General features: G+C 39.6%; 1 protein-coding gene across 1 annotated transcript in view; it reads left to right on the top strand.

Moving 5' to 3' along the window:
• CPNE4 (copine 4) overlaps window positions 1-16,505 on the top strand; it is a 231,835-nt gene that overhangs the window by 197,609 nt on the left and 17,721 nt on the right. Inside the window, exon 12 of the mRNA XM_071735821.1 lies at window positions 11,957-12,011. Coding sequence (XP_071591922.1) covers window positions 11,957-12,011 — 55 coding nt within the window. The remainder of the gene's footprint in view (window positions 1-11,956; window positions 12,012-16,505) is intronic.

The following is a 16,505-nucleotide window of genomic DNA, read 5'->3' as shown; positions in this document are numbered from 1 at the left end:
AGCTAGAGCTAAATACCTAGAAACACACACACATATACATATATACATACATGTGTATACCACCAGAGTTTTGCTGATTTGTGTGTATAAATGTATTGGTATGCATTATATATATATATATGTATAATAGATACTGTTAATACTTAAACATTCAGTAAAAAAAAATTCTCATTTATGCAGTTTCATATCTTCGCTCTCAACAGAGGAAAGCAGTAAGTCACACTAGCAAAAGTGCACGCAGTTTATTAAAGTGGCTGCTCCTTTGATCTTAATGATTTGTTTTACTAGGGCTAGAATAAAACCAACAACCCACAGAGTGTAGCTCATCTTTCATTCTGCAGTGATAGTGGTCTCTGATAAAGCAAAAGTGACTGGAATGACTCTGTAAATAGCTCGTTTGTAAGGATAAATGCTTTTACAGGCATACTCTGCTAAAGGCTGAGATGCTTCCTAAATGATCTTACATTATTACAGGTTTTAATGATGTTGTGTGTGTAGCCCCTGGCAAGACTTACAAATCTGCTCCTCAGTTTGAGATCTGATTTCTGCAGTTAGCACCTGCCCTTTGTTGTCTGCTTATTAAGAATCCTACTATCTTACATTAATTATTTATCTTTGCATTAAAAACTATGTTCTGATTCAGCAGGACAATAGAGCTTATTATGTAATGCCACTGAATTCAGTCTGACTCAAGCAAACACTGAAGTGTTATGCAAAATATAGATAGCAGTAAGATGGAGTTGAGAGTTTTACTGAATTTAAACTTTGTTGTTTGCCCTGCAGGTAAATATTCAGTGCATCCCATATACCTGGATGATATTTATGAATTATTTTTACATGTAGTTTTGTATTTGTGCACACACTCAGAGTTATACAGTGGATTAATAAAAAGGGCTCACAAACATGTGTGAGAAAAAGATTTTGTGTGGCCAAAATAACACCCATGCCTTGACTAAGACAGAGATTAGAGACACTTTATCAAATACTTTTAAGCATCTGTTACATTGGATATTTGTGGAATTCCCATAGTTGCTGGGCCATCCCCATTCTGATCTACACGCTCAATTCATGATTCCATGTGTTTGCCCACAGAGTTTCATAAAATTACTTCATAAGGTTTGTCTTAATTTTATTGTATTCAAAATCTATTTCAAAAAATAGTTCTTAATTATTTTAAATCCACGTGTCTGTTTATTCACTCTTAAAGATACTGAAGATTTTATTTTATTTCCAAAAACCCTTGAAACACCTCAAAGATAAATTCTCTCTGTTTCCTGACACTAATGTCCTTTTTCATTTAGGCAAATAGCCTCCTTAACTCTAAGTCATCAAGTAGCTCCTTAAAACTGATGTTCACACTTGAGATCATATGTTAGCAAATGAACTGCTTGTGTAAAACACTCTTGTCTAGCAACCCCAAAGGCCATTAATGAGCAAAAAGTACTTTATTCCTGCAAAGTGCAGAAATTATTTATGTGCAGAGCTCTGCAAATAGCTTAACAGTGAAAATTTTAAAGCTGCCACATTCCACAGAAGTTATGGAAGTCCTGAAGTCAGTCTGAGTTTCAATATTAGCTTCTGCAGTCAATGTATCGCAGCAGTAGCTGAGCAGATGCAAAAATTCCTTTTTGTGATTTCTTCTTCAATATTTCAGGCCCGAGTGAGTGCAGTCTGATTGAAAACTGCATAGAAAGCCTTTCTTCTCTCGTGCCATAAAGTGCACTTGAGACTGAAGAATCTAAGAAATGAAAGGAGCCCACTCCATCCCTTCCAGTGTAGATCTAAGAAGGAAAAAACTTAAGAACAGTCAAATTAAGTAAGTCAGCTAAGTGCCCGTCTGTTCCAGAAACTCATTTCCTAAGGTACCCAGTAGAGGGCAGTTAGAGAGGAGAAAGAGGGCAAGGAATTCACGGTGCATTTCGGGTTAGGAAAGTCCTATGTAAATCAGTGCGATTGGTCACAAATAGAAGGATAAGTACATACTTAAATGTTGTGTTTTGGACTGAGGCTTTAAGTGGAGAAGAGATCCTGGTGTTTTATCAGAGCCTCATCCCCAAGAATTAGGTTTGTGGATGAAGACTCATAGAGTTACCTGTGGTAATCTGAATTAAATACCTTGAGGTAATTTTGCCAGATACAAGGAGGAAAGCAGAAACTTGCACTGGTTGAGATAGCAGTATAATAGTAGTCCATTTAAACCAGGGTGAAAGAATAATGCCTAGAATAACTGGCACTGTATGCAACATTAAATATTTCATGAAAACCTACACAGAGCTATAGATGTTAAAATTTAGGCTACCCATGCAGATCAATAAATAAAAATATGCTTAATTATTAATCATCTCTCTTTATCACTTTAATTACAGAAACAACCTTTCTGGAGGCTGTGAAGCAAAAAAGCTGATTAGCATATCTAAACAAGTTTAAAAACCGTGGGGGAAAATACATGAATCTTTTTATTTAGTGCTTTAATAGAACCACATTTGCATAGACATACAACAGAAGAAAAACAGTAATCTACATGGAAAACTTGGTAGCTTATGTTTATCAATAAGCTCAGGTGTGGGTAAACATATTCTGAAGTGTTTGGATAACCAAGGACTAGAATTGCTCTGGGGAAAAGGAATTGCTAAGACCTTTAACCACAAACTGGCTTGAAAATCCTTGGATTTATCTGTTGAGGACCCAGGCAGGCACAATCATGGAATATATGTACATACACATATTTAGTATTTGCCTTTGGAGAACCTGTATTTGCAGACTGATGCCACACAGGGATTTTTACAATCACCCGTTTTTATCCCAACAACCAGTACAGGAGAATTAGTTTAGAATTTAGTTTAGAATTAGTAACTATGTTGAGGAGGTGACTTTGTAACAGTTTCTTTTGCATGTGTACATACATACATGTGTAAGTACCTTTGTGTGTATATGTATTTATCTATATGTGTATATGTAACCACATATTAGCAGGCCCTTTATTTGGGCAGATACTTTCAATTCCTACAGATCTGCCTTTTTCCTTACCTAGTTTTCATCTTTGTGTCCTCTTTATACTGCCTCTTCTCCAGGAACTCAGTTCCTGTGTCTGTACAGCAGTCACAAGCAGTCCCAAGTTTCTTAGCCAAAGAAGCACTTCCTTCACATGCTTTTCAGAGAACTCTGACACATTCTTTAAGCTACTAGGTGCATCAAAATCTGAACCTTCTACAGGGCTTTTCTATGCAGTATTTACTATTTTACAATTCAGCTTGACATCTACTCTGAGTGCAAGCTTTTTTCTGTGCAGTAGTTGACACTTCTCCAGGACTCTGCAGACTGGTACCATTGGGATTCCTTTACCAGCATTTCTTTCTGAAAGGAATGATTTGAAGTATAAAATCCTAAAAACCTTATGTGAAATTGCATGCCACCTACTGGTGTAGATATATAAGTAAATAAGTATTTACTTATTACATAAGTAAGTAAGTATTAAAAGTACATAATCATAAATAAAGGAGAATAGCAATTTATCTTGCCATTTTCACTGATGAAATCTGATACTGATCTGGCACATGTTTAGTCAAAACAACCATTTCAACAGTGTCGGAAGTGTTAATGCTTCCTTGCACTGTGAGGGGTATCAGTATTACAGTCATCCACTCCACTGTATGAGTGCATAGCTGAGAAGCAAATTTTTCCTATTTGGAAACCTGTCTGTCAACAAATCAACACCATGTTCTAAAACTTCTCATGGAATTTTTTTCCTGGGCTGCATTAAAATAAGCATGGTGAGCAGGTCAAGGGAGGGCATTCTCCCCCTCTACTCTGCCTTTGTAAGACCCCACCTGGAGCGCTGTGTCCAGCTATGGAACCATCAACATTGGAAGGACGTGGAGCTCTTGGAGCAAGTCCAGAGGAGGGCCACAAAGATGATCAGAAGAACCTTTCCTATGAGGACAGGCTGAGAGAGTTGGGGTGTTTCAGCCTGGAGAAGAGAAGGTTCTGGGGAAATGTTGTAGCAGCTTTCCAGTACCTGAAGAGGCTACAGGAAAGCTGGGGAGGGACTTTTAAAAAGGGCATGAAGTGATAAGACAAAGGGTAATGCTTTTAAACTGGAAGAAGGCAGATTTAGGTTAGATATTTGGAAGAAATTCTTTAGTGTGCAGGTGATGAGACCCTGGGATCGCCCTGGAAGGTTGTGGACACCTCATCTCTAGAAGTGTTCAAGGCCAGGGTGGATGGGGTTTTGAGCAGTCTGGTCTAGTGGGAGGTGTCTCTGCCCATGCTGGGGAGTTGGAACTGGATGATCTTTAAGGTCCCTTCCAACCCCAATCAGTCTGATTATATGATGTTTCTGCCTTTACAGAAAGTGGACACCTTTTGCCTGAGTTAACCTTAGCAGGATGTTCATGGATCAAATTGCTCTCAGTTGAAGCTAGGCAATTCTTGTGATCTAGGTTCCACTGACTGCCTTACTACCTCTTCCTAATTACTGTGAAATTAACCTTGATCAGAGATTCCAAATCAGCAGATGAACAGAGAGTAGCCCACTTCCTCCTGCATAATCAGTGATGCCCGACTGAATGTTCAGTCATCAGTATATTTCACTTGCAATTTTGCTGTAAGTTATTTTGATAATCTTCTTCATTTTGACTTAATGTCATTTTGATTTTGGTAAAATTACATCAGCAGCTCATTTGATCACATTAATCACAATATAATCTCTATAGCAGTTTTATCCTTGCTCATCCTAGAAAGCTCAGTTGTATCTTGAGACCGTTTGGTGAGAAATTCCTCTCCCAGCACCTCCTTGCATACATACGCCAACACAGTTCTGTATTCCCCTCTTCCCAGCACACCCCTCATAGTTAGATATAAATGTTACATGATGGAATTCAGCATGCTGCCTGCAGTCTCATCTTCAAGACATGTCAAGTTTTAATCATCTGAGATTACAGTCTCTGTGATAATGACTTCTTTCCAAATATCCCACAGCTTCCCCAGTTCACCACAGAGTCAAGGTCTTGGAAGGTGCAGGGACGTATGTGCAACCCCTTAAAACACATAGGATTGTCTGGAAATTGCCTGGATTTGAGAAGTTAAATATAGTTCACTGTAGAGTCTTGTAGCATCCCCCTCGCTAGTTTATTCCCAGTTATAAAGTCACATTTATTTTTCAAGATACATTTTACTGAATTGGGTCATTCATGTAGGTATAAATCAGGTCATTGCAATTTATTTGTCATCTTACAGTAAAGCTTGACATTATGTCTCACCTTCCTGAGTATGCCATTTTTTTAGCCTACACTTCTAGCAAGTGATATATCTCACTGCCATTTCATTTTGCTTAATCTACTCCTCCCCAAAGCTCCTATTATTTTTTTTTTCCTTTGGGTATTTTTTCTGTAGTCTTTTCCAGAGTCTAGGATTTTTTAAGTTCACTTGATATTTATTTCCTGCAGAGCTTCTTTTGCAATTCTTTTAATGTTAACAAGGGGAAGTTTAAATCTATTGTACCTGGACCTGGCTTTGTTAGTTATTTCATGAGCTGACGCCTTTTGGTGGTTAGCTTCAGGGAATTTGTATTCCCCTGCTTCATTAATTATTGCCCATGCAGGTGAAGCAGGCATTTCCCTCAAATTCTTGAAACCCAATTACAGGAGAATATCTGTTTCTCAGTATTCAGCAGATTCCAGCTCCCCTAAGGTGACTAAGAGCTGTAATTAAAGATAGCAAGTGAATTTTAATGTCAGTATTTTTGCACATGATTGTGTAGCATCTCTGCCTGCGACAGACCAAACACTGTAGCTGTTGCAGTGATTTACCATTGATTTATGTGTTCCCAGCTCTCTTTTTTAACCAAGATATATGATAATCAGTTTATTCCTGCTGGTCCATTAAAAATAACTGCATTATGGACTAGATGCCAAGCCTTGTTAGGTACAGTGCAGGTTTGATTAAGCATGAAGTAACCTGGTCAAAACCAGAAATGTGGCTCAATGGAACCAGGCACATCCACACAGTGAACATGTGGTGAGAATGTAGCAGTCCCCCAAAGGATACTGACTAGAGGGAGAAAACACTGCTGCAGCTTGAACTCTCGTGGTCTCTCAGACTCTGGACCACAGCCTGGCTCTGCCCCTGGGACATCCTGGAAGAGCTCAAGTAGCTGTGCAGGACTGCAGGATGGGCGCTGGTCCCTTCCACTTAAACATTTTTATTTTGCCCTATTTGATTGTACAGATCATGTCCTTTATTTGCTTGCAAAGCAGGAACTGAAAATGTTTAAATATTTCACATGATTTCTGTATTTTCTTTGGAACGGCTGCTAATCTCTGGGAGCAGTTATGATTCAGAATTGACTGGCACCAAGCCCTTCTCAGATACGTACTAAATACTCTCAGGAACATGATTCATTCATGTGATTTAGAAAAGAAACACTTAATTCAGCTCATATTCTTCCAGTTCACTCCCTGAACATGTACGTTTAAAATTTTAATTGAATTTAGAGATGACTCTACTTTGTTTGTGGCATCTGCTGTTTTTTCCTCCTTTTCTTTTCCCTTACCCTCCCTCCTTTGCCTCTTCCTCTCCTCTTCTCCCCTTCCTTCACCTCCTTCTCTCATTCACACTTTTTTCAATTTCATGTGTAACAGACATTCCTCTTTTATTTTTGCAGTTTGAAACTTCTTTCTAAATCAATAAAAATACCTGATTTTATCACTGGGAAAGTATGTAGAGCAGAGCAGAATCAGAATTTTTTCTTTAAGACTGGAATTTTAAATGAAAGACAAACTAATTGTTTTTGCTGCATCCAGCATAGTACTTTAAAAATAACTCCCTGGTAATTCTGATCTGTCCCAAAACCAAAAGTACAAGTGACAGCTTAATATCCAGGGATCCTTTCAAGTCAGGCATATTCCTTGCAATAATTTCAGAGAGCTGTAAATTTAAGATTCTTGGTCACTCTAAACCAAAAATGGGTTCCTAGTGTTTCTTTCCTTCTCAGCCCACCCCACCACCTGGTGTTTCTTCCTTTTACCCCCCAATTCACTGCATCATTAATACCACCACTGCTAACATGGTGCTCCAGCATCAAGTGAGCAGGTTTTCATGCTGAGGCTCTCCAAGGCCAGTCAGGTCAGGAGGATCCTTGCAAATTATTTCATTGACTTCAGGACCTTGAAGGTAAGCACATCTATAGCTATATACCAAAGGGCTTTCATGAGCACCAGTAGAATGAGTCACAGAAAATACATGAAAGTGGCTCCCCAGAAGTTCCACCTTTCAGAATGAATAAATGGCATATAGAATGACTTAGAGCTTTACCCCCCTACATGTACTCCATGCAATTAAGAAGCTAGATTCCAAATACAGACTTTAATAAGGCACTAATTTTCAGAGAATATGGCCCTGACAGCTTTTATTTTACTTTCTGAACACAGCTATTGCCACACTGTTGAATATCTAGCTATATCTCCAGAATTTTCTATGACAGCAGCTTCAGAGGAAGTTGCAAAATACTCTCTAATGTCTGAGTAATCAATTTCACTCCTCCAGTGGAGGAGTTTTATCTGAATTCTCCTCCAAGGAATAGAAAATCCTTCTCAGAAGGATAACCCAAAGCTGCACTCCAGGTTTCAATGATACTCCCTGTCAGCGGGCACCGGTGGTTCATGAGACAAAATTTTGAGATTTTCTTTATTTGTTTCCTTATCTGTATTTTAAGTATATTTCTTACTTTCCATAACACTAAGCTTTCTAGTGAAACAGGAAAAGGTATTATTAACCATATCACTTACTAATTCATAAAACCTTACTATTTGCTCTATTAATCTCTTCTCCTGTCTGTGCAGCAGAGCTCACTGAAATCTCTCTCCTCTGTTCCCATTTTAATGTATTGATTTGTCACTGTGCTTCATCCTGTTTCCACTAGATAGCTTAAAGGATGGGTGACTAAAACCCAGCATTATTCCAAAGGGATAATATAAGATATTTTCACGATTTATTTTCTCCTGTGTATTAAAGTTGAGGTTACTGAGGGAATTTTTTTCCTAACTGGTTGTATTTCTGTTCAGAAGACTGCAGTCTTGGAGTCCTGACAATTCCTTTCGTTGTGCTTTAGTTTACATTTTCCAGTATGAACACTGAACCTGAAGTCAGACCTGCTCAGTCTTGGGTATCTTCCAGTAATAAATGCCTGTTTGACCAGAAAAAGTACTAAAACCCATATAATTATATGCTTCTATGACTGCTCCTGGCCCTTACATAACCAGGTATAGAAGTCAAAATCTGATGCTTTTTGCTTTTTTGATCTTTACATCAAATGCTTCAGCTTTTTGAAAATCATTCCAAGTTTTAATTTTCAAGGGAAGCTATGTAAAACAAAGAACAATATAAAATGTGAAGTACAGGGGACAGAGTAATTCTGTACAGATTCTGCCAAGCAAGAGTCCTTTTTTTCCTGGTTTTGTAAAATTCAGGTTTTATGGAAACTGTTTTTTTTTCCGGTTCTGTGTTTCTCTCCTGTCCCTTTAGCAATCTCTCTCCAGTAGAGAAGTGCAGGTGGCTTCTTTGGGTGTGCCAAAAACTGGCAAGATTTAAGCAAAACAAGTCAAAGATCCTGATGTGTCCTCAGACCGAAAGACAAGACATGGACCATGTCTGTGTATCTCAGTTTTCTTCAGCAGAAACTGGTGATCCTCAAACTGCAAATTTGGGACCAGTTTGAAGCACAGCTGTCCCCCACGCTGTCCCTGGGGTGTCTCTGGGGGCTGCTGGTTGGCAAGAGCCAGCATGGTACCAGGCAAGGTGCTGAGTATGTCTGTGGTCACCCAGTGCTTCAGCCAAGGCCCCAGGCCTATTTCCTGGCATAAATGAAACTCAAATGCCTGAGCAGGCAACAAAAGGGAAAACAAAATTCGTTCTCACTTTTCTTCTTTTGAGTTAGTTTAAGTTATAAAAGGAAGGAGAGAAAAATCATTAGAGCAGGTCCCTTCCCTACTGAAATGCCAGATTGGAAAACAGGGCTAGAGTCTTTGATGCATGCAATTCACCCTTGAGGCAGAAGGGACCCTTCTTTTCATTTTATGACCAGTTTCAGTCCCTGGATGGCCTCACCCTTGACGGAGCTTTACAGAAACTAGGAAGCTGCTCTGGTTTCTGCAGTGAGCTGCTGTGATAGCCCAAGGTCTGGTAGAGCAGCTCTGTCATGCCTCTGTACCATAAGGACTGTTCTGGAAGCAAGACAATCATTGGCTGCCCTTCTGGGTCACTTTTTCCCTGCTGTGTCTCAGTACTGCAGGATAAGCAGAGTGATGGCAGCAGGCTCAGCTGCTGGTTGTTTTGGGGTTTTTTTCCTCATACAGTGGGGCTGGAGGACAAGATTAGAGAGAGTTACTTTGTAAAACATCACTAAGGCACTAAACTGCAGGCTTACTGAAGAAAAAAACAACAACTTTGTTCTGAGTGGTAAGAGGGAAAGCATTGCTTACATTGAAACTTTGTTTTAATTCCGAAAGCTGTCAGAGACAATTTTTAAAGTATCACCAGGGAATAACATGAACATCTTTTTTATGCAAGGGATGTCATGAGTGGTGATCAAAAGGTTCCCTTCTTAACTTGAAGATCAGGCTTTGGGAGCACGTGAAAGCTGATTTCTTGGCCCCAGAAGCCTGAGTCAGAGTACTAGAGGTTTGTACCTAAATTCTGGAAAATGAGGAGCTTCCTAAGGAGAATGCAGAGCTATTCTGTGTGAGGCAAGAAAAAGAATATTAAGCACAGAAGTAGACCCCAAGAATACCTCTCCTCTCTAGAGTTCATGCACTTTCCTCCAAAAAGCAGCCACATGGAATCCCGTCTTGGAATCCCATCTGGCTGTTGCCACTGTGGCTGGGAATGTGGGAGTCCCATCACCAGAAGGAGAATCCAGGCTGCTGGAGTGCTGCAGAGCAGAAGATGGAGCTGCAGATAGCAGAGTGCCTACACTTTTTACGCTCAAGAAACACTGCAGTACAAGTGCAGGCACTGAGTGGGTTTAGGCATCTCCCAGTCTAGCTAATTGCTGCCAAAAGCAGCTTTTTGGATTGCTTTATTGAACTTAGACTCTACCTAAGTAAAATTCTTTTTTAGTCTTTGTTTGCTCTTGCCCCAAATCAATTAACTTCCAGCTCCACGGGGTTTGATTTTCTAATCCAACTGTGCTTATTCATTGATGTAAACCAAGGGCGTTCTTTTCTCCCTTCAGATTGTTTTCTAATGGCTTCTTATTTCTTGCCCTGTAAGTGTGTGCCTGAATTCTCTGCATCTTTTTATAAGGGCTTCCCCACTTCCAGGAGTGTTTAATCAAAGAGAAGGCTTATCAGCAGGTAGTTAGCATCAAATGTCAGCATCTACTTCATTTCAACCATCTCTTGGAAAAAGTGTTTCATTCTCATGCAAATGATGTTAGTCTTTCTTTCCAAGATTCATTGTCACATGGTGTAACATATGGTGCATAGAACTGTGCTCCCAAGATTTATGCAGTAACTAAATTTCATAGCAGAGCAACAATTGTGAGAGCTGAGCCATTAGATGACAGTCATTACTGCTTCCCAGTGGTTTGGTGATTATTTCTTTATCCCATGGTGGTAAATCCAGCTTCGGAGGGTGTGTGTGTGTGCTTATTTCTGCTTTCTTTTAAACCCTTCCATTTTTCTTTAGCTTGGATCAGAAATATCATGGTGCCTTTCACAGTCTATGGCAGACATAATAGCCCATAAACTTTAATGGGTGCCATTCTCTTTCTTGAGGATGTGTAGTAAGTAAATCATTCACTTGATGCTTGGAGTGACAATATCTTGAACTACACAAAGAAAATGGAAGCTGCTGGCCTCTCTTGGGAATTTTTGAAAGTATCACTAATGGTACTTAGGACCACTAATGGTAGTAGGACCTCAACTTTTCAAAGGGGCTTGAAACCCTATAAGCAGAATTGGGTAAACATATGAGGGGTTTGAGTCATCAAGAGTACTGGAGTACAGTTCAGTGACTTCATCAGGGCTTCAGGATGTGTCCAGAGTTAAGCATATGTTTGGGTGAATTGTTAACCTCAAGTGTGTGATCAAGTGCTTTGCTGACTCAGGGAGGAGACATTCCTTACAGCTTGTTGTTTTCCACTTCACCATCTGGGAAGAGGCAGCTTGACAGCACGTGGGCTGTGTGAGACATTAGTGCCTTTCTGAAAGGCTATGAAACAGCCTTGAAGTTTCCAGGTCCTGTGAATTGGGAATTTTTGTCTCAAAGAGCTAACTGGGGTGGAACTACTTCACTGTAGTGTGTGAAAGTGAATTTACCATGGCACAGCATTTGCTGTGGTTATCAGTCAACCTAATTAAAATAAACTTGTGCTTTAGTGGGACTACAAATGATGCAGGTGGAAAACTATACAGAACCTCCAGGTCTGGGGATGTGAAATTGCCTCTTTTCAGTTATTTTAGGAAGTCTCTTTAGCTCCTGGACAAATAAAAAAACGTAAATTTCTGAACAGTTTTAATTACAGGGTTGTCTCTTCACTACTCCCATTTTCAGACCTGGGAGAGCACATCTGTGTTTGTATGAAATAAATGTTGTTACAGGCTGTTCAGACAACTCACCCTCATGCTGAAGCCAGATAGTGCAAAAATGGGTAATACAGATCTGTTATTTTTTTTTTTTTTTTTGTGGGCAAGTGCAAAATATCTTGATCCCTCAGTATTCTCCAAATTATTTAAACTTCCTCAAAAATTCTAGGGGTTCATCTGAAAAATCTTCCACATACATCTCCATCTGGACAGCCCACACCCCTCATTCTCTGACTTACAAAGCTTTTTCTGTACTGTTGCACTGCTTCACTGCTTTGCTTTTTTAAATGAACATTTACAAAAGAATAAATGTCTATTATAACAGAATTCATTTCTCTGTGGTAACTTTTTTTTTTTTTTTAATTCTTTTCCAGTGACAAAATGTTCCCAGCTTTTGGATTTGGAGCAAGGATACCCCCAGAATACAAAGTAGGTTCATAAATGACATTTTAAGTTTCCATGCTTTATGAGACCCAAAATAAGGGAGAAATGGCTTAGTGCAGGCCAAGACTTGTAGGGAGCAATTTCCATTGCTTCTTCCAGCTGGCTTCCCAGTCCAGTGATGCGTCACTGAAACCAGAACTGAAAGTTAGACTTAAAATAGTTGTGTTACACCCAAAATATTTCATGGTTTTGGCAAAGCTTTGCTAAAGGGTGCTAGTCTAATAAGAAGAGAGCTGTCTAGCAGGAGGAGAACTGAATTTCAAACAACAGTTGCCAGGCATATTTTGAAGATTTGCAAGCCCTGGTTTGACTGAACCTGTTTTTGGAAGATATGGTTCAGCAAGGCACACAGTATCTGTGCTTTATGACAGAGAGGTTGAACATCTTCCTGAAAGCAAGAAGAATTTTGCTTTGTGGTAAATTCCTGTGCCATAGTGGACATATATATATATGTATTTCAATACCAGGAATATAAATGCAAGAGCATGTATCCATGATAGAGAGAAGTGGTATTTCTAAGCAAAACAAATAAGAGTGTTCCACAGGGATGGTGCAATTTTAAGTGTAAATATGCAGTCTGGTAGGGCTAGAGTGAAAACACTGGAGTAAAAGAAAAAGCATCCAACAGAGAAAAAGCCTAAGAAAAGCCTAAGAAAAAAATAGGCAGAAGTTCAAATCCTATGTTGCATGTGCAGAAGTAATCATAGAATCATAGAATTGGCTGGGTTGGAAGGGACCTCAGAGATCATCAAGTCCAACCCTTGATCCACTACTGCTGCAGTTACCAGACCATGGCACTGAGTGCCACATCCAGTCTCTTTTTAAATATCTCCAGGGACGGAGAATCCACCACTTCCTGGGGCAGCCCATTCCAGTGTTTGATCACCCTCTCTGTAAAGAAATTCTTTCTAATGTCCAACCCTAATGTGGGCAGGAGTAATGGATTACTTATTTCTGCACAACTGAATAACCAAAAACTAGGTGAGGGTTCTGCAACTCAGGTACTACCTGGGAAAGAGCAGCACTAAACTTCTGATTATGCAGACTTTGTGCAGTATCCCCTTGTCTCCCGTGCTGGGTTATGTCTCTCAGGTCTGTCAGTGATAGGGAGGTGATCTTGACCAGGTTAGAATAGTTCTGTACAGAGAGGGTTTGTGTGCCACTCAGCATTATAAAGCATGGATCAACAGATGAAAAAAAATGTACCAGTGTGCTCCTCATGGCTTGTAGGTTTGATACCTGCATGAGAGTAACAATAATGATGGACAGCAAAGTTGGTAAGTGCTTGCAAGTGGGTCTCTAAGGTGAGTTAATGTGTGTTTTAACAGCATTGGCTTCTAAGCCAAGAAGCACTGTTGTGAAGAAGTGTCCTGTGCCTGACAAGGTGTTTTGTAGTGATCTGTCCCTGAAAAGTAAAGCCAGTGTTAATGCTTTCCAGAATCAGAGATGACTTCCAGAACTTTGATACAGACTTCCATGTGGTAAATGCACATGGAACACCTCTGTCTGTTGTATATCTCTTCCAACTATATAAGGAGGAGTGGTCTGGAAAATAAATGTACTGAACAGCCACCAGACAGGTTATTGAACCACAGTAGCTACTTCTCAAATGTTCATCCCTTTTCCACAATTATGTGCCTCCTACCCATATAGCAGTGTTGACTGGGTTAGTTGATCTATGTATTACCTAGATCTGGGCTCTTTCAAGCCCAGAACTGGCCAGCACTGGCAATGCCATGTACTACTGTAATTGTCCTAATCAAAAGTACCATCCTGGTGGGGTTCCAGGGGCTGGCTTCTTCCATCATCTACAAGGTGGCCATCATTGCATGGGGAAATCTTGCAATTTCTGGAGCCGCAGGGAGCCATATTTATCTAAGAGCTACTTGAAGGAGAAATTAACTTCTGAAGTCTTTTCACTTGTTTGCTGGTGGTGGCAGTAGAATAAAATTCACAGTACAAGACTGCCTCTTTCTCAGACAGAAAAATCAGCTGGTGGCATTGATGCCTCAGGTCACATGAGCATAGTGGCAACAAACCATTTTTAATCCCCAGCAACATCCTCCTCACCTGATTGTGAGAGCATTATCTCATCTGTCAGCAGAAACATATGTCTTTCCAAAAAGTGTTTCAGGGGGGGCTTCATAAACAGATATTTCTACAATTGCCAACACCAATTGATTTCCTGCTTTGGCAGAACTGATGTTTGGATAATTTCCTGACAAATACGCTTAAGCAAGTCAGAAACTTCCATTGAACTTAGTGGTCCATCCATGGATGAAGAGTCTTGCCCAATAGCATGAGCTGCTCTGAAGAGTCTGTATGTTACTAACCTCTCAAAGCCAAGAAAATGGACCTTCAGATTTTAAGAAGTTCAGGAAAAGTAAGAGTAGACTTAAGAAGATGGGGCTACTTCCTTTTGGATTACATATGTGTGAGTAAGAAAAATTCTTTAAAAAAACCTCTTTTAAAAAAAACTCTCTGTGCTCTCAAAGGAGACACAGCTGAGGACCAGAACAATACCTTTAATCTGCATGGAAATCTGTATGGAAAATTGTGACAGAAAATGACAAAGAGAAAATGACATGACATTACCTTACCAATGTAATAAAATTTTCAAAGAGAGAAGAACCCTGCTGCAAGGGGACTACCCCTTCTGTACAACAGATGGAGGAAAATAATTAGCTTGGTGTCCGTCATGGGCACATCCAATTGGGACTGGATTAGGAATTAACAGTCATCTGTCCCTCTCTGTGAAACTCTATACAGCCCATACAAGTATCTGTCTTCTTAAAATAAACTGTATCAACACTTTTGAGTCCCTGCTTGGCTTTGGCTGTACTTCTAGATTGAGAAATAGACCCTCGAGGAGAGTGAAGAGTTGGTCTCATCATGATGCATTAATAAGTCAAGACCAGTAGACCTGAAAATCCTTCAGAAATTGGCTCTACACTTGTATCATGAAGTTAATTTAAAGCCAACAATGATGAGTGTTTGGTGTGAAAAAAAGCCAAGATGCATAGGAAACAGTGAAGAAACTGATATAATTAAAAGTAACGAAGACTGTAGAAAAAAAGTGCTCCCGACTTCTTATTATCTCCTGCTGCAAAAATAGGGTATTGCTATAGACACCATGGCAATACAACAGATCTGGTGTTATTCAAATGTTATTTTGATGCTTTCAGTCAAATGCATTGCAAGTCACACCTATATCTTTTGGTTTATTAGAGAACTGCTGTGTCCTAACTGTAAGATTTCATATCTTCAAATTTAGATTGAACAGTTATGAAAACTTCTAATTCCTGACCCCACCATGTGTAGAAATCAGCTTTTAATTTTAACTTAGAGTGCCTGCTTTTGAGTCTTCAGTCCTAACTCATCTTACCTGCTCAGTGATCCCTGCATACCAGCAGCTGCCCCTTTGTTTTTTCCACCAGGCAATAAATCCCTATGGCTCTGGAAGAAATTACTCCCACTGTCAAGGGTTTTTCAGTAACCACAACTAAAACAAAGTAGTTTCCTTAAAAGTCTAAGTGGAAGCTGACCAACATAAGCATGCCAATAGCACAGTGAAGGAAGGCCATAGGTAAACAGCTTGATAACAACAGTAGGGAAAGGGGATCCAGTGGATTCAGATCAAATGTATGTCAGGGACAGTCACAATTTTTAGGAAAAAAAGGCCTGTAGCTCAGTATTCAGCATGAATCAATGGTAACAAATACCCATTTAATGATCAAATGCTATTTAAGACCAGCTAAAGGCTGCTGCTTTCAGGCTGGCCCCAAACTTTGTATCTTTCTCCAAGGATTCCTTGGTCCCCTAGGTCAATTGTGGGAAAGGTGTCCAGATGTGGTTGGTTTCATTATGACTTGAGCTCTTACCAGTAATCTGGGATGAATGCTGGAGGAAAGTATCCACCTGCCCATTTAATGAGATTCCAGCATCTTCGCATCCTTCTACATTCTACAAAAAAAAAAAAAAAAAAAAAAAAAAAAAAAAAAAAAAAAAAAAGCAATGTTTGCTATGCCAACTATTATTCACCATGGAAAAATGTAGCCCCTGTTTTACATTAGCACTCCAGATCAATGTCAGCATCCACCTCTGCAGGCTCTTTATTAAGAGTGAATCCCTTTAAAAACATGTTTTTATACATGTTTTCTACAGAATTTCCATATCAAGAACGCACTACTATGTTACCCTAACTTTATTTTCCCCCGCTTCAGCTGCAAATGAAACATTTCAGCTGATGGCAGGAATAAAAAAAAAAAACCAAACTAAAAAAAACCCCACAGGTTTTTAGCAGCATGAGGAATCTGTGGGAGTGAAGGAAACAAGACATGCCATATATAACATTCCTCGTCTGTCTAGAGATCTTTCATCCAATATTCAGCAATGTGATCTTTTTTCCTCATGGCCTGACAAATACATCACCCTGCTCCTTGATCTCCTTAAACCTCTGCGAGCAGTTTTCCCCACTTG

Source organism: Heliangelus exortis, chromosome 2 (assembly GCF_036169615.1).
Source record: "Heliangelus exortis chromosome 2, bHelExo1.hap1, whole genome shotgun sequence".
NCBI classification, from domain to species: domain Eukaryota; kingdom Metazoa; phylum Chordata; class Aves; order Apodiformes; family Trochilidae; genus Heliangelus; species Heliangelus exortis.
The sequence above is the reverse complement of the archived record's forward strand: the minus strand, read 5'-3'. Positions and strand labels throughout refer to the sequence as shown.